Below are 18082 nucleotides of genomic sequence, written 5' to 3'. Positions count from 1 at the left end.
ACCCCCATAGGAACCTTGCCAACCAGCTCCAAACTCAAACTGCTCCTCTCCACATTTCTTTTATACTTTGCCCTCCAACCCAAACAGCCTTCAGTATCCTCTTCCTCCCCACCCCGCCGCTCGCAGGTGGGGTGTGAGTCACATTCCAGTGGGACTATTGAGACAGCATAATGGCTCTTGAATGGCCACTTCAAGTGACTAACACTCACTCAAGGCCAGGCACGCATTCATATGATGATGTTTCGCATTGAGTCATCATGGAGCCCATGCTAGGGGTGCCAGCCTCCTGGTGGGGCCTGGGGATCTCCTGGGATTACAGTCCAGGCGACAGAGATCAGTTCCCCTGGAGAAAAATGGCTGCTTTAGAGGGTGGACTCTGTAGCATTATACCCTGCTGAGTTCCTTCCCCTCCTCAAACCATGCCTTCCTCAAGTTCCACCCTAGGGTTACCAGGTCCCTCTTCTCAACCGGCGGGAGATTTTGGGGGCGAAGCCTGAGGAGGGTGTGGTTTGGGGAGGGGAGGGACTTCAATGCCATAAAGTTCAATTGCCAAAGCGGCCATTTTTCTCTAGGTGATCTGATCTCTATGGGCTGGAGATCAGTTGAATTAGCAGGAGATCTCCTGCTGCTACCTAGCAGTTGGCAACTCTACTCCACCCCCAAATCTCCAGGAATTTCTCAACCTGGAGCTGGCAACCCTACATGGAGCCCACCTCAGGTTGCCAACCGCCAGGTACTAGCTGGAGATCTCCTGCTATTATAACTGATCTCCAGCTGACAGGGATCAGTTCCCCTGGAGAAAATGGCCTCTTTGGCAATTGGACTCTATGGCATTGAAGTCCCTCCCCTCTCCAAACCTTGCCCTCCTCAGGCTCCGCCCAAAAGCCTCCCGCTGGTGGCAAAGACGGACCAGGTAACCCTAAGCCCACTGTTGTCTAACCCTGATCAACAGCGTGCTTCTCCCAGCTTTTTAACCTGTGATCCTTTTCACTGGAGATGCCGCAGATTGAGCCCGGGACCTTCTGCATGCAAAGCATAAGAATTATATACACACGCGCTTGCGCGCGCGCACACACACACACACACACACACACACACACAATTATCCAGATGGCTCATATTTGAAATTGAAATCTGACTCTTCTTACTACTTTCTTTGCCTTTTTCTGGCTTTCCTCTGCTTTTCCAATAGCTCCTTGCTTTAAGTTCCTCTCTATTCTAGACAACAGATTCAGTTTGGATTCAGTTTAACGCATAGTTAAATGGTGTAACTCCCTGCCCCAGGATGTGGTGATGGATGCCAACTTGGAAGGCTTTAAGAGGGGAGTGGACATGTTCATGGAGGAGAGGGCTATTCATGACTACTAGTCAAAATGGATACTAGTCATGATGCAGACCTATTCTCTCCAGGATCAGAGGAGCAGGCCTATTATTTTGAGTGCGGTGGAACACGGGCAGGACGGGCTGCTGCAGTCGTCTTGTTGGTGGGCTTCCTGGAGGCACCTGGTTGGCCCCTGTGTGAACATACTGCTGGTCTTGATGGACCTTGGTCTGATCCAGCATGGCCTTTCTTATGTTCTTATGACGTCTGCAGAAGGGAAGAGACTTCCCTCACTGAAAGGCAAAGTGGATGATTGGCGAATGTAATTCTGAATGGCATAATAGGCTGGGTTCTCCCCACCCCTTCCCATAGTGGCTTCGTAAAGAGATACACCACGCTTAGATTATATTGTGCAAGCTTACGCAGAAGAGCTGCATATAACAGCATTATGTATAAGGATCCAAGCTTTTCATCAGTTTAATTGGTAGGTGAATCAACGGAGGCTTTAGTTGATTCAAATTGAAGGTGAACTTTAATTGGTGAGGGGGAAAGTAACTTTTTTTTTTTTTAGGCTGCTCTAGCTCTGTTATGTTCCTGCCATAGGGGACGGAAGGCTGTGTCGTTGAGACTGAAAATAAATCTTGAAAGCGGTTCTTCTGTCTAGTGGCAATTGATAGCGTTTGTGTTCTATTAAATTATAAGTTATGTCACGCGTTCCTCAATCTCTGAAGGCACTCGTATCGAATTTTTGGTGACATGGTTGTAGTCCAGCAACAAGTATTTCTTTAATTGGTCAAACAGTTAGGTGGTAATGGATGGATTTTTTTTTATTATTATTCTAGCTGTCGTAAAGTACAGGGAGAAAAGCAATTCACTGGTCTAGATAAACATTACCGCTGAATATTTCTACTGTTATACATTGATAGACGTCTTTCTGACCAATGCTCCTTCAACCACATTCCTTTGATTATATACCGTTTAAGAAAAGTTGCCTTTCAAGCCTTTGCGGAACCCGGCCTTTAATTGAGTGAGGGCTGCTTGTACTTGCTGAATCATGTACTTGCTGTGGCTCAGTGGTAGAGCATCCGCTTGGCATGCAGAAGGTCCCAGGTTCAATCCCCGGCATCTCCAGTTAAAGGGACTAGGCGAGTAGGTGATGTGAAAGACCTCAGCCTGAGACCCCGGAGAGCCGCTGCCGGTCTGAGTAGACCATACTGACTTTGATGGACCGAGGATTCAGTATAAGGCAGCTTCTTGTGTACGTGCTACTGGGTGTGCCATCCTATACATCTTGTGGATGTTTTGGGGAGGGGCTGTGGCTCAGTGGTAGAGCATCTGCTTGGCATGCAGAAGGTCCCAGGTTCAATCCCGGCATCTCCAGTTAAAGGGACTAGGCGAGCAGGTGATGTGAAAGACCCCTGCCTGAGACCCTGGAGAGCCGCTGCCGGTCTGAGTAGACCATACTGACTTTGATGGACCGAGGATTCAGTATAAGGCAGCTTCTTGTGTACGTGCTACTGGGTGTGCCATCCTATACATCTTGTGGATGTTTTGGGGAGGGGCTGTGGCTCAGTGGTAGAGCATCTGCTTGGCATGCAGAAGGTCCCAGGTTCAATCCCGGCATCTCCAGTTAAAGGGACTAGGCGAGCAGGTGATGTGAAAGACCCCTGCCTGAGACCCTGGAGAGCCGCTGCTGGTCTGAGTAGACAATACTGACTTGGATGGACCAAGGGTCTGATTCAGTATGAGGCAGCTTCATGTGTTCATGTGTTCAATGGAAAGGCATTTCTACTCTCAGAGGCATTTTCTTTTTTGTTTGAACTTTGTGTATTCCATCGGCTGGTCTTGCCTTTGAAAACAATTCCGGGGCTAGGTTCCTCTGGAGGAGAGTCCTCTCTCCAATTAAGCCATGAAAAGAAATCCTTTTCTGCATCATCCGTTCCCTCCCTCTTTGCAGGCTAGCGGGTCTGTCTGTCCATTCTTTTCCGCATCCTTCCCCAGGTCTGCCTTCCTTCTAGCCGTCCCTCCGTCAACACATCATACCCCCGCCCGTCTGTCGGCTGCCCTCGGTATCTATCCATCTATCAATGGATCGATCAATCTACCAGCCGATCTTACGCACACATCCTCTGCCCCCTTTTCTCGGCATCGTTTAAATTTGCTCACTCACTCATTACTTATACATCTCCTCTCTGTCTGCCTCCAGTTTCATCTATCTATCAGTCCCGTGGTTATTATCTCTCGGTCTCGTCTATCTCCATAAATCCTCCCCCAGCCCCTCCACCCCACACCTCCTCAGCTTCACACACACCGCCAGATCCATCTGTCTGCTCATCTCCCCTATTTACCACCCCCCATCCGCAACCAAAAAAAGAGGTGAAGCTTTCTGTGGGCTTAATTTCTCTCTCCTTCTCCCCCCTTTCCCCATGGGCATCTGGAGTGGTTTGCATGTGGGGGTCTTCTCACGGTACTGAGAGCCTGATTGTACCCCGGGGTAGACGGGTGTTTCTGGAGCTCCTTTTCTCCCCTCCTGAGATACCTGCATTCCTTCCCCAAACTGCTGCAATGCAGGAATGATTGTGTGAGTGGTGGAGACGGACGTGGGCTTGCTCGCTTGCCGTGTCCCTGGTTCTCTCTCCTCCCCCCACTTTTCAGTTTCCGACAAAAGCCATAACTCATGTCACGGGGTGGTTTATGGGCTGCAGGCAGGAGGCTGGGCCTTGGTGGGGTGAGAGGTGACGTGGGGCTATCCGCCCGCTTGCTTAAGAAGCCCAGATTCCTCCCTTTGGCGTACAACCGTTTAATTTAAGCCTGGATTTAACCAGGTCCCCGGTGCTCAGACTCGACCCTGCACCAGAAACGTAATTATTGCTCTTCATACGATTATTGAATTAATAATGTCTCGCGTGTCTGCAAAGCTGGTCCGGCTGCCCGCTTTGCTGGTTTCGGTAGGGGGGCTTCTGTCGGAAAGCCAAGGAGGTGGCGGCAGCCGCCTTTTGCCCAGGAGAGAGCCCCCTCTTCCAGAAGTACCCCTTTCCTATAGGAGCAGCATATCGGAATATCTCAGCTTTAATGAGCCCTCAGGGCCTCTGTGGCACCAGCAGCCATAACCCCAATCTCCATCCTCACCTCAGACATATTTGCATGCCTAGCAACCAAGGGGCAAAGGTCGCCCTGCTTGACTAGTCTGGAAGCAAAGGGTCTAAGATCAAGGTTGGAAGACAGAGCTATGCACCAGACAGCATTTACCCATCCACGCAGTCACAGTCCTGTGCTCTTGAAGAGATGGGCTTCCTTTAGGGTTGCCAACCTCCAGGTACTGAGTTAACAACACCTATGCTGCCTGCACTCCCCTTCCACACTGCCTAATCATTCATCCTTTCCCCATGGGGTTGCCAACCTCCAGGTGCCAACCTGCAGATAGGTTGCCTCCAGGTACTGGCTGGAGATCTCCTGCTATTACAGCTGATCTCTAGCTGATAGAGATCAGATCACCTGGAGAAAAATGGCCGCTTTGGCCATCGGACTCTGTGGCATCGAAGTCCCTCCCCTCCCCAAACCCCGCCCTCCTCAGGCGCCGCCCCCCAAAAACCCCACCGGTGGTGAAGAGGGACCTGGCAACCCTAGCTTCCTTACAACCTAACATGGACATTAACTTTGCGCTGAACGCAAAATGTAGTTTTATTTATTTATTTGCTTGTTTGTTCAATTTATAACCCGCCCTCCCCAGCCAAGACCGACCAGGCTCAGGGCGGGGAACATCAAACATATCAATATTAACAATAAAAGTAATAATTCTAAAATTAATCAATAAAACCCAATTGAAAACCCTTTAAAACTCCAGATGGCGCTTAATTTGGCCCATAGTGCCCGGAATAAGCAGTAGGTTGCCCCCCCCCCCCAATAATGAGAGTAACGTAGAACAAGGTGGGGGAGGGAATAGGGAGGCCAGCAGAGGATGATACCCGCAGCTGCCCTCAACTGTAGGCCTGGCGGAAAAGCTTTAAGGTCCCGCAGGGCCCTGATGATAGGGTCCGATTTTTGCCTGCTGATAGGGTCCGATTTTTGCCTGCTGATAGGGTCCGATTTTTGCCTCTTGTTTACATGTGTTTTAGAGCAGGCGGGCACGGAGAAGACGCTGTCAACCTTGTGGACTAGCTGACTGCCCAAGTCACTGCCTTGGGGAAACGCCCTAAGCCTCAGGGCCACAGCCTCACACACCTGGCCGCTCTGCAGCCGCGCAGGGGTTGTGGCTAGGGTTGCCAATCTCCAGGCGGTGGCTGGAGATCTCCCACGATTACAACTGATCTCCAGCCGACAGAGGTCACTTCTCTAGGGTCTCGGGCAGGTAGGGTTGCCAACCTCCAGGTAGTAGCTGGAGATCTCCTGCTATTAGAATTGATTTCCAGCCGATAGAGATCAGTTCCCCTGGAGAAAAGGGCCGCTTTGGCAATTGATCTCCATGACATTGAAGTCCCTCCCCTCCTCAGGCTCTGCCCCAAAAACCTCCCGCCGGTGGCAAAGAGGGACCTGGCAACCCTATTCACCCAGGCACCTAAGCTCAGCAGCCTTGGCAAATCATTGTAGGGAGGAAGTTGCATATGGTAGGTGCCACAACTGAGAAGACCCTGTTTCTCTGGTGCTCATCCACCTTTCAGTTGAGGGCAAACAGACCAGGGCCTCAGAAAGAAACAGATCTTAACTGACAGTCTGGGGGACCAAGTGCCCTTTCAAGTATTCGGTCACTTAATTTATCATTATTTAGTTTTCAACCACAGCGAAACACCATTTGGAATTTCTGCCTGAGGCACCGAAAGGTTTTTAAGCCAGGCTACCCTCTTAGTAGTTTAAGGCTTAGAGTAGGGTTGCCAAGTCCCCCTACGCCACCAGCAGGAGGTTTTTGGGGTGAAGCCTGAGGTGGGCGGGGTTTGGGGAGGGGAGGGACTTCAGTGCCATAGAGTCCAATTGCCAAAGGCAGCCATTTCCTCCAGGGGAAAGGATCTCTGTCGGCTGGAGATCAGTTGAAATAGCAGGAGATCGCCTGCTGATACCTGGAGGTTGGCAACCCTAGCTTAGAGTGGCATTTCTGTGGGGAAAAACCTTCTTCCTCAGTGACTGAGTTTTGGCGACAAACGGACACCATTTGCTTGCGTCTTCCTCCTTCGAGAGGTCACCGACTGTGGTCTAGAAGGCTGTGAAAGAGACCGGCTGCGGGCAACCCAGCTCGTTTTTCAGCCCGGAGCACGATTTTCTTCCCTCATTCCCATTCCACCTTTGTTCTTATTGTTTTGCATCTCTTTTTTTCTTCCTTAAATAGTTATGCAGCAGTTGCTGCCAGGAAGCCTGTCAGAGAAAACACCACCCTCTTGATGCAGCGTGGCTGCTTTAATGAGGATCTGCTCTCTGCTTCATCTAGAAGTCTGTTAAATTTCTCAATAAGGGTCTGAGTCAAACATGGGTGGATTTGGGGGGGACGACTCTAACTTTCAAGGATAAGCGGAGCCTTACATTTTTGTGTTCTCTGTATGCCACTGCCTTTTACAGAATCAAACCATTTCCCCATCTAGCTCAATGTTGTCTACTCTTGACTAGCTGCATTTCTCTAGGGTCTCAGGCGGGTAGGGTTGCCAACCTCCAGGTAGTAGCTGGAGATCTCCTGCTATTAGAATTGATTTCCAGCCGAAAGAGATCAGTTCCCCTGGAGAAAAGGGCCGCTTTGGCAATTGATCTCCATGACATTGAAGTCCCTTCCCTCCTCAAACCCTGCCCTCCTCAGGCTCTGCCACAAAAACCTCCTGCTGGTGGCGAAGAGGGACCTGGCAACCCTTTTCTGTGTTTAATTCACTGGACCCCTCCCACCATGCCTGTTCCTCAGCAGACGATAGATCCCATACGTTCTGGCTCCAAAGTCTGATCCACACCCATCCTTCCAATACCTGTAGCTATAGCTCAGTGGTAGAGCATCTGCTTGGCATGCAGAAGGTCCCAGGTTCAATCCCCGGCATCTCCAGTTAAAGGGACCAGGCAAAGAGGTGATGCGAAAGACCTCAGCCTGAGACCCTGGAGAGCCAGGAAGAGGGGCCATGGCTCAGTGGTAGAGCATCTGCTTGGTGTGCAGAAGGTCTCAGGTTCAGTCCCCAACATCTCCAGTTAAAGGGACCAGGCAAGGAGGTGATGGGAAAGACCTCTGCCTGAGACCCTAGAGAGCTGCTGCTGGGCTGAGTAGGCAATACTGACTTTGATGGACCAAGGGTCTGATTCAGCTGAGAAGGCAGCTTCATGTGTTCATGTGTACCTTTCATGACAACGGGTATGTGCTTTTAGTGACTGCAAGGAAAGCAGCTCCCCATAGGTACAGCATTCCCTTACCAGGAGATGCACACGGGGATGGTGAAATGCTTCACCTGTTGACTTTTTTTGGCCTGTCATGCAGTTGTACAAGGCTTGGTTCCTCTATAATGTGCAATAAAACAGCGATCCATAAACTATAATCCGTTTTTGTTAAAAAAGAAGGAAGATGGAACCCAGTTTAGCTGTCTTTAGATGTCCATCATGGCAACTAGTTAAAATGGCTACTAGTCATGATGCATACCTATTCTCTCCAGGATCAGAGGAGCATGCCTATTATATTAGGTGCTATGGAACCCAGGCAGGATGGTGCTGCTGCAGTCATCTTGTTTGGGAGCTTCCTAGAGGCACCTGGTTGGCCACCGTGTGAGCAGACTGCTGGACTGGATGGGCCTGGGTCTGATCCAGCAGGGCTTTTCTTATGTTCTTATGTTATCTGCAATCTGATCTCTGCTTTCGCTACCTCATTGGCCAGAAAGTGGCTTTGGTCTTTTATGTGGGGCTGTTTCCCTCGCCGTCACCCCTCCGACGACTTCAAGTTTTTGTGTTGATTACGCATGCTGTTTCCGACCACCAGAGACCGCCTCGCTATCCCCCTGCCTTTCCCGGCCTCTTGTCCACGCTTTCAAACTCAAGATAAAACAGGTCTCTGAAAACCCGGGCAAAAGGCGGGGAAATGCAGGGGGAAAGCGAGGCAACCTCTGACGGTCGGAAAGGGCTTGCGTAATCAACACAAAGACCCGAAGTCATCGTCAGAGGGGTGACGGCGAGTGAAACAGCCATGCATAAAAGACCTTAGTCATTCTGGATCGAGAGAGCCTTTCCTGGCCAAGAACCAATCACGCTTGAATGAGAATGCTGGTGTGAGGATTTTAGACCTGCGAATTAAGGGAATCAGAAAGCAGCCAGTCATTCATGCTCGAATGGGCAACCCTGGGAGAATCCTGATATTCAGATGTGGGGAATCCAGCTTCCAATCTGGCGTCAAACAGGCTTGCGAAAGACTGGGTGGAACAGGAGGAGGGCTGCCAATCACATCGAAGCAAGCGAGCTATATAAAAGGTAGAATCATTTCTCAGTGCTATGTTGAAAGACGGATAAGGCTTTTTCATCTTCCAGCTCTTATTTAGTAAAAGGGCTGGGGGGGAAGAGCAAGGGAAAGAAGACGCTGGTTTTCTTTGTACCCTGTTTCTTTTCAACGCTTAGCAGTCCACCTTTTAAACTTCTTTCAAGGTATTTCATCCCAGAAAAAAGGTCTCTAAAGTCATATGTTTAAAAACGAAATAGGTTTTGGTCTACTCAGTGTGTGTATGGGATAGGGATGCCAACCACCAGGTACTAGCTGGAGATCTCCTGCTATTACAACTGATCTCCAGCCGACAGAGATCTGTTCACCTGGAGAAAATGGCCACTTTGGCCATTGGTCTCTATGGCACTGAAGTCCCTCCCCTCCCCAAAACCCACTCTCCTCAGGCTCTGCCCCAAAAACCTCCCGCCGGTGGTGAATAGGGACCTGGCAACCCTAGTATGGGAGACTGTAGGGAAAACCCTATGGTAAGCCCCTGTTCAATTGTGGGGTTTATCTGAAATAAATTTGACCTGGTTAGCCACGGGGGTGGGTGGGTGTGTAGAGGAGGCCTTTTGAATTCTAAAATTGGAGCCAGGAGACTTGGATTCCAGTCCATGTTCACTGGTTGGCCTTGCTGGTCTCTCGGCTTAACTTACTTCACAAAGGTTGGTTTGGGGAACCTCACGCTCTCCTTGGAGGAAGAGTGAACTGCAAATGTGATGGGGAAATAAATTCCATACCCTTGATCACTCTGGTAGCTTTCCGTTCAACTCTTTTCTTAGAATCCTTGAAAACAGAGAAAGAGAGAGAGAGAGAGAGAGAACCACAGGCAGGATGTTCCCAAAATTTTACAACGCCAGGGGGCAGGAGCAGAATGACAGTAGATAGATAGCCCCTAAGTGCCCCGCGGCTTCTTCTGAATCATCCAGATCTTGCCACTGTCGGAGATGGATGGACCATTCCTCTGTGCCGATAGGGTTGCTGATCTGTGTTCTTGCAGTGACCTTGGCCTGCATCTCCTCTCCTGATGCAGACCGGCAAGTGGAACAGCCACTCACTGTCAGGAATACACGTAGGCCAAGCGCCCAAAACGTGGTAGGGTAGTTATTGGGGCCATTGACTCAGAAGGCCTATGCAAATGCCTTTGGATTGCAGCCAGCCATAGGTGAGCCGTGGGACCCAGCCTCGCAGCCAGGTAGAGCAATAGCTGGAGGAGCCAATCAGCCGACCCTAGAACTCCCATATGCAAATGAACAGGGCAAAGCGCTAGCACTGATTGGCTTCTCCTGGGCTTTCGCTTTAGCAGTGTTTAAAGGTAAAGGTAGGAGCCCCGTGGCGCAGAGTGGCCAGCTGCAGTACGGCAGTCCAAGCTCTGCTCACGACCTGAGTTCGATCCCGACGGAAGTCGGTTTCAGGTAGCCGGCTCAAGGTCAACTCAGCCTTCCATCCTTCTGAGGTCGGTAAAATGAGTACCCAGCTTGCTGGGGGCAAAGGGAAGATGACTGGGGAAGGCACTGGCAAACCACCAAACAAAAGTCTGCCTAGAAAAGTCAGGATGTGACGTTACTCCATGGGTCAGGAATGACCCGGTGCTTGCACAGGGGACCTTTACCTTTGCTTTTACCTTTAAAGGTGCTTGCACAGGGGACCTTTACCTTTGTTTTTACCTTTAAAGGTAAAGGTAGTCCCCTGTGCAAGCACCGGGTCATTACTGACCCATGGGGTGACGTCACATCCCGATGTTTACTAGGGAGACTTTGTTTATGGGGTGGTTTGCCATTTCCTTCCCCAGGCATCTACACTTTATCCCCAGCAAGCTGGGTCCTCATTTTACTGACCTCGGAAGGATGGAAGGCTGAGTCAACCTCGAGCTGGCAACCTGGAACCGACTTAGGGACTGTGAAATTACTGTTCACCATTATAATATCCCAGTTTTGCCGGTGGTTTTTATCCAGGGAGCCTGCTGGGATTCTAATGTGAAAAGCGAAATTCCAGTCCTTATGGCTGTGTAGGAAAACACTAACAACTGGAAAACATTGCCACTGTCACATTGTACAATATCAACTGATCTCTTGTTACTTGGAATCTGAAAAAGAAGAAGAAGAAGAGTTGGTTTTTATATGCCGACTTTCTCCACCACTTAAGGCAGAATCAAACCGGCTTACAATCCCCTTCCCCTCCCCACAACAGACACCCTGTCAGGTAGGTGGGGCTGAGAGAGTGTGACTAGCCCAAGGTCACCCAGCTGGCTTCATGTGTAGGAGTGGGGAAACAAAAGCAGTTAACCAGATTAGCCTCCACCGCTCATGTGGAGGAGTGGGGAATCGAACCCGGTTCTCCAGATCAGAGTCCTCCGCTTCAAACCACCGCTCTTAACCACTACACCATGCTGGCTCCTCCCCCACACGCACACTCTTTTGACAGGTGCAGTGGACTCTTTGATTTTGATTTCTTTTTATTTTAAACTTACAATTTACAATTATGTTACATAAAACATACTATAACATACATCCTACATATCATATATCCTACATGAAACATAACACGTAACATATTACAAAATGTGCCTAACTCTATCCTGGATGGACTATAACATTTTTATTTCTACCATCTGTTCCACTTTATTTCTTATTTTCTCAGTTAGGCGCTTGAGATTAGTCGTTAACCTTCTATTTGATTTTCTCTTAAAATATAGGAAACTTCTTACTATAGTGTGCCTAACTTTTTCTACACATCTAAATTGTACTATTATTAGTTCTTGTAGGTTATCCGGGCTGTGTGACCGTGGTCTTGGTATTTTCTTTCCTGACGTTTCGCCAGCAGCTGTGGCAGGCATCTTCAGAGGAGTAACACTGAAGGACAGTGTCTCTTCACTGTTACTCCTTCACTGTCCTTCAGTATTACTCCTCTGAAGATGCCGGCCACAGCTGCTGGCGAAACGTCAGGAAAGAAAATACCAAGGCCACGGTCACACAGCAGCCCGGATAACCTACAAGAACCAATGAACTCTGACCGTGAAAGCCTTCGACAATATTTTGTACTATTATTATTGCTACTTCTCCAGGGTATAATTACCTATATATAACACATCTATTCTTTTAGCATACGAAGTGTGTTTTTTATTTTTAAAATCATATCCTTAACTGCTGTACCAACTACAATTCAGAAGCAGCAAAAAGAAACTGCAAGAATTATGTGTCTGCATAGTCGTAGTACAGTGGACTCTTTGAATGGGGATACATTGGGGTGGGACATCCCCCCCCCCTGCAAGGGTCTCCCAGCAAGCATAACTACTCCTTATCAGCCTCCCTCTCCTTTTCCTCCTCCCCGCTAGCCAGAAGGATGGGGAGGGGAGAACTGGAACATGGGCAGTTGCCAGCCACTGGCGTGAACGCACAGATTTGTTTAAACGAAAAGCACAACCCTTTCAGCGGCCAGCGATCGGTCTTCCCAAGAACACCGTCCTTTTAAAACTAGCCCTGAGCCTTCTACTCCTGGGGGAACGGGGAGTGTGTGGGTTTTTTAAAAATTCCTTTTTGTCCTCAGCAACCAGGCCGGTTATTTTGGGGAAATGGTTTTCCTGGAAGGAGAAAAGGAATCTGATAGTCTTCTGAAGAGATGCGGCTGTGCCCTTTTCTCTCTCTGTCTCTCCACGTGCACGCCAAGCCGGGGTGTGAATGGCTGTCGGTGGGCATGTGCTATTATGTCACTGCTCCAGCTTGGTCCGCTGTGACCTTGGACGAAAGGAGGAGACGGCAAGAGAGCTTCGTCATACAGTGCCCAGTGCCCTCTAGGAGACAGAGCTGGGCACAGGTCCAATACCCGGCTCTCTCTCTCCAATTCCCCCCCCCCATGGCACTGGGAACAGCCTTCTCTATCAGAATGGCCTCCCTACTACCAATGCCGGCTTTCTCCGGCTCTGCGGAGCCACACACACGTACCCGAGGGGGGTACTTTCCACCCGGCTGAACTGTTTCGCTGCGACTTGTCGCCTTGGGTTAAATCTAATTTTTGGTGGCTGCCCTTATATAAGAAGAAATACGGCGTCTCTGCTGAGAAGGCAGGATTGTAGCACTGGCAAACTGGCGCATGGGAGTTGGGGGTATGGAGTGAGGATGAGAAGGGGGGCGGAGAGAAAGAGAGACTGTGGTTTAACTCTCAACACCAGGGCCCAGTTAGCACAAACAACTGATGAAGTGGAGCATCTGTTTCAGGTCTTTTTTTATCTCTTCAGGCTGCAGTTGGGGCTTAGGTGATTGGCTACACCTCCGTACAAAAAGAAATTGCCCCGCTGATAGAAAGTTAGCTGTCAGGGGAGAAAGTTCTGATTAGTTTTTTACATGCAGGGATTCTCCCCCCCCCCCACCCAGAAGCATTAAAAAATGACACTCTCCTTCTGTAATTTGTATCAGTACAGTCCGGGTATGGATATACTCCCTTATCTGCTGCTTGTGTAGGCTAAGCCTGAGTAATAGGGGAAGTTGCCAAGGGAAAATTGTTGGTGGTATTTCCCCTGGGTTCATAGAGGTGGACTCTGTCCCCCCTCTGCTCTGGGGGGGGAATGAGACATTGTGGACTAGAGTAAAAAAAAAACTGTGGGAAACAATGTCCTTTAACTTTCCACTCTGGAAGGAGTCTGAAAGCATCTCTGGAAAATGGGTCCTCTTGGGTTTTCTTTCTTTCTAGGAGTTAAATATGGTCCTGGGAGATTACAACAGGAAGGCACAACTCCTGGATTCTGTTGCTAACTCTGGACAACAAATCTGCTCATTCTTCCTCTTGGGGTTTTCGACAGTGCTTAATTTTCAAAATGTGAATTTCCAGAGAGCTGCCCTGCCTAGAGTCATTGTTCTCTCTCTCCTGGAGCCCTTTACTTCTAATCCTAGTTGTATTAAGGGCTGGTTGTGATTAATCAGGGTGTGAGAGAGGTGTCTACATGTGTTGAAGTATGATGTTTCCTTTAGGGTTGCTGAACTGTTCCATGGTTGAGCCTGGGCATTAAAAACAGGGCGTGATTAGCACTAGCTGAAATGCAGTTCAAAATAAATCCAGAACTCCAGCAGAAAACCAGCCAAACCACACTTCTGATAAAACTGATAAAAGGAAGTATTTCTTCACACAACGCATTGTTAAATTGTGGAACTCCCTGCCCCAGGATGTGGTGATGGCTGCCAACTTGGAAGGCTTGAAGAGGGGAGTGGACATGTTCATGGAGGAGAGGGGTATTCATGGCTACTAGACAAAATGGATACTAGTCATGATGCAGACCTATCCTCTCCAGGATCAGAGGAGCATGCCTAATATATTGGGTGCTGTGGAACATAGGCAGGATGGTGCTGCTGCAGTCGTCTTGTTTGTTGGCTTCCTAGAGGCACCTGGTTGGCCACTGTAGGAACAGACTGCTGGACTTGATGGGCCTTGGTCTGATCCAGCAGGGCCTTTCTTATGTTCTTATGGAGGATGGGGCTATCTATGGCTACTAGTCAAAATGGATACTAGTCATGATGCAGACCTATTCTCTCCAGGATCAGAGGAGCATGCCTATTATATGAGGTGCCGTGGAACACAGGCAGGACAATACTGCTGCAATCGTCTTGCTTGTGAGCTTCCTAGAGGCACCTGGTTGGCCGCTGTGTGAACAGACCCCTGGACTTGATGGGCCTTGGACTGATCCAGCATTGCCTTTCTTGTGTTCTTATGTTCTGATGTTGTAGGGGAAGAGTTAAGCACCCCTTTTCCTGCCCTCTTCTTTTCCCTCCAGATACCCATTTTTTAATTCTACCCTTCTCCAAGGAGCTCAGAGCAACTGACGTGGTTATTCCCTCTCCCATTTTATACTTACCATGACCCTGAGAAGTGGGTCAGTCACTCGGCCTGTGACCAATGTGCTTCATGTCTGAGCTGGAATTTGACCAAGGTGACCAATGTGCTTCATGTCTGAGCTGGGATTTGAACTCAGGTGTCCCTGGTCCTAACCTGTCACTCAGACGTCCGCACCACACCAGCTTTGTTGGCCTTTTGCTTTCCAATGAGATGACTCTTCTTCTTCCCAGGATGCTAGTGCAGAGTAATGCCCACAGTGATTCAAAACGACACCTCTCTCCACAGCAGCTCACACCAAGTTCTTTCATGATCAGGTCTTAAGATCATTACCTGAAAAATCTGCTTTTCTCCTCCCCTAAAATTTATATTTTTTAATAAAAATTAACATCTGGCCTGATGTTAGCATGGTGTAGTGGTTAAGAGTGGTGGTTTGGAGTGGTGGACTCTGATCTGGAGAACCAGGTTTGATTCCCCACTCCTCCACATGAGCGGCAGAGGCTAATCTGGTGGACTGGATTTGTTTCCCCACTCCACCACGTGAAGCCAGCTGGGTGATCTTGGGCAAGTTGCAGCTCTCTTAGAGCTCTCTCAGCCCTACCTACCTCACAGGGCGTCTGTTGTGGGGAGAGGAAGGTGATTGTAAGCCCGTTTGAGTCTCCCTTAAGTGGTAGAGAAAGTCGGCATATAATAGCCAACTCTTCTGATGATGATGATGAAGAGTTCTGGTGGGCTCCAAAACATGCACAATGTTTGGGGTCCTTTTGATTGTCCCAATAAAAAGTTTTACATTGAATTTGTGTTTGTTTTGGATTTCACAAGGACCAATATGGCCACTTATAAAAATCGCCCCTCTTGATGACCTTTTTAACAGGGAGCCAGCACCAGGGGTTTGGAAACCAGAGTGCTGTTGGGGGGGGGGGTGTACAATGCATTCATAACCCATGTGGCACACAAGTCAGCAGTGATGGGATTCCCAGGAAGTCTCCCGTCTAGCTAATGACCAAGGTCAGGCCTGTTTAGCTTCAGCAAGGTGCAAGAGAGCCAGCGTGGTGTAGTGGTTAAGAGCGGTGGTTTGGAGCGGTGGACTCTGATCTGGAGAACCGAGTTTGATCCCCCACTCCTCCACATGAGCGGCAGACGCTAATCTGGTGAACCGGATTTGTTTCCCCACTCCTACACATGAAGCCAGCTGGGTCACCTTGGGCTAGTCACACTCTCACAGCCCCACTTACCTCCCAGGGTGTCTGTTGTGGGGAGGGGAAGGGAAGGTGATTGTCAGCCAGTTTGATGATTCTTCCTGAAGTGGAAGAGAAAGACGGCATATAAAAATCTATTCTCCTTCTCCTTCTCTTCCTCTTCCTCTTCCTCTTCCTCTTCCTCTTCCTCTTCCTCTTCCTCTTCCTCTTCCTCTTCCTCTTCCTCTTCCTCTTCCTCTTCCTCCTCCTCCTCTTCCTCTTCCTCTTCTTCTGGCCTCCAACCACAGCCCAGATCTTTGCAACAGGCTGGTTGTTCCAGCTTCTAGTTTCGAAAGAGGTTGCAGAGGCTAGTTTTAATGCCACTCAGTGAACAGGGCCCAGTGGGATACTCACACACACAATAACACCCTTTTCTCTTGGGCAGGCCAAAGACAGCGACGATGAGGAAGAGGTGGTACACGTGGACCGAGACCATTTCATGGATGAATTCTTCGAACAGGTAAGAGGAGAGGATTGAAGTTGCACCTGAGAAGCATCCTCTAGCTTGGCAGCCAGAAGACTCCCAAGTAGGCTGATTGAGCCGAAGTATGCAAATCAGGTATATTTGCATACTTTTTGCGCTGTTTGTTTTGTACAGTGTGTCGCCCACATGCATTTCCTGGGAATAATTGGTGCCTGAGAAGATACACAAATCTGATGTTTGAAATTTCCAAAAAAACCCACAACAAACCCATATGGGGATTGAAATTCAAATGGCTCCCATTACGGAGCAAACGTTTCCACACTTGGGTTCACCTAAACATTTTTTTAAAAACCCCTCCCCAAACCTGGGCATGTAATCTGAGCCTGACCTTGGGTTGGGGAGAGCAGGGTAGAAATGTAATAAAATAAAATAAAATAAAATCACATCCAGAGGTTCCAGTAAAAGGTAAAGGTCCCCCGTGCAAGCACTGGGTCATTCCTGACCCCTGGGGTGACGTCACATCCCGACGTTTTCTAGGCAGACTTTGTTTACGGGGTGGTTTGCCAGTGCCTTCCCCAGTCATCTTCCCTTTACCCCCAGCAAGCTGGGTACTCGCTTTACCGACCTCGGAAGGATGGAAGGCTGAGTCAACCTTGAGCCGGCTACCTGGAATCGACTCCCGTAGGGATTGAACTCAGGTCGTGTAGCTCCTGCAAAATGAAAATCATCAGTGAAAATTTCTGTGTGCAACTGAAAATGAGAGAGAGAATGCCTTCTTAAAGTCAAACAAAGCCTCCCTATTCTGAGGCAGTGTATCTCTTTGGACGTGCTCTGTTTTGTAACTGTTGGACTTATTTTTTGACACTGACTCCATGGTGTAAGCTGTGTTGAGCTGTGTTTGGAATGGCAGGGCAGAAGTGTTGTAATAGCTAAAATAAACAGATATACTGCCTTGGAGCAGGTAGGCTTCATTTAATCTCTTTATCAAATATATCACCGCCAGACATGAGGAACCAACCTATAGTCACCCAGCTTGCACATCGGACTAGTTAGAACAGAGGAACTGACTAGGAAAAAGCTCTCCAAAGAGGAACCTTCTGCAGTCTTTTCAAATGACTGCTTTGATACCAACATTTGAATGTTCTTGCAAACGTTTTTTTTTTTTTTGCCAACTCTGGATTTCCCCTCGTGCAGAATTGGGTACCTGCGGTATAGTCACCCTTGGTTATGTTAACTTGTGAACGTTTATTCTTCCAAGTATATGTGATGGTTGGATACCCTTTGGTTTACACTGTGATCTGTTCCAGTTGTGTATAAAGCAAGGGACGGAGGTTCCCGGTTTTTACAGCATGAGCCGCCTATAAGAAGGGGGGGTGTTATCCTCATTCCACCTCTGACTTGCCCCTCTTCCGTCTGAGTCCGCTGTCCCCTTTCCCCTCTGCTAGGCTTTAATTTTGGAAGTAGGCCCAGCAGAGAGAAAAGCACTGGGGGTATGTATGTGTCTTTGGCGAGACATTGTGGAGAGATAAACTGGGGAGGGGTCAGCTTTAAAATCCCAGAGGCCTCCTTTTGGCCCAAAGCCAGGGCCCACCTCCGGCTTTATCTTTTACCAGGACAGACCTGTTTAAAGAAATGGGTCTGGCTCACAGCCTTAATGTAAATGATCAACAACAAATTTGATGATAGAGGTCTATAAAATTATGCATGGTATGGAGAGAGTGGACAGGAAGAAGCTTTCCCCCCCTCTCATAATACCAGAATGCGGGGTCATCTGCTGAAGTTGGAGGGTAAGAGATTCAAAATAGATAAAAGGAAGTATTTCTTCGCACAATGCATCATTAAATTGTGGAACTCCCTGCCAC

General features: G+C 48.9%; 1 protein-coding gene across 1 annotated transcript in view; it reads left to right on the top strand.

The window, feature by feature from the left end:
• The window catches only part of STX1B (syntaxin 1B), a 45858-nt gene that overhangs the window by 16725 nt on the left and 11051 nt on the right, over window positions 1-18082 (top strand). Inside the window, exon 2 of the mRNA XM_056863206.1 lies at window positions 16182-16256. Within this exon, the coding sequence (XP_056719184.1) occupies window positions 16182-16256 (75 nt within the window). The remainder of the gene's footprint in view (window positions 1-16181; window positions 16257-18082) is intronic.

The sequence above is a fragment of the Euleptes europaea genome, chromosome 18 (assembly GCF_029931775.1).
Source record: "Euleptes europaea isolate rEulEur1 chromosome 18, rEulEur1.hap1, whole genome shotgun sequence".
NCBI classification, from domain to species: Eukaryota; Metazoa; Chordata; class Lepidosauria; order Squamata; family Sphaerodactylidae; genus Euleptes; species Euleptes europaea.
The sequence above is the reverse complement of the archived record's forward strand: the minus strand, read 5'-3'. Positions and strand labels throughout refer to the sequence as shown.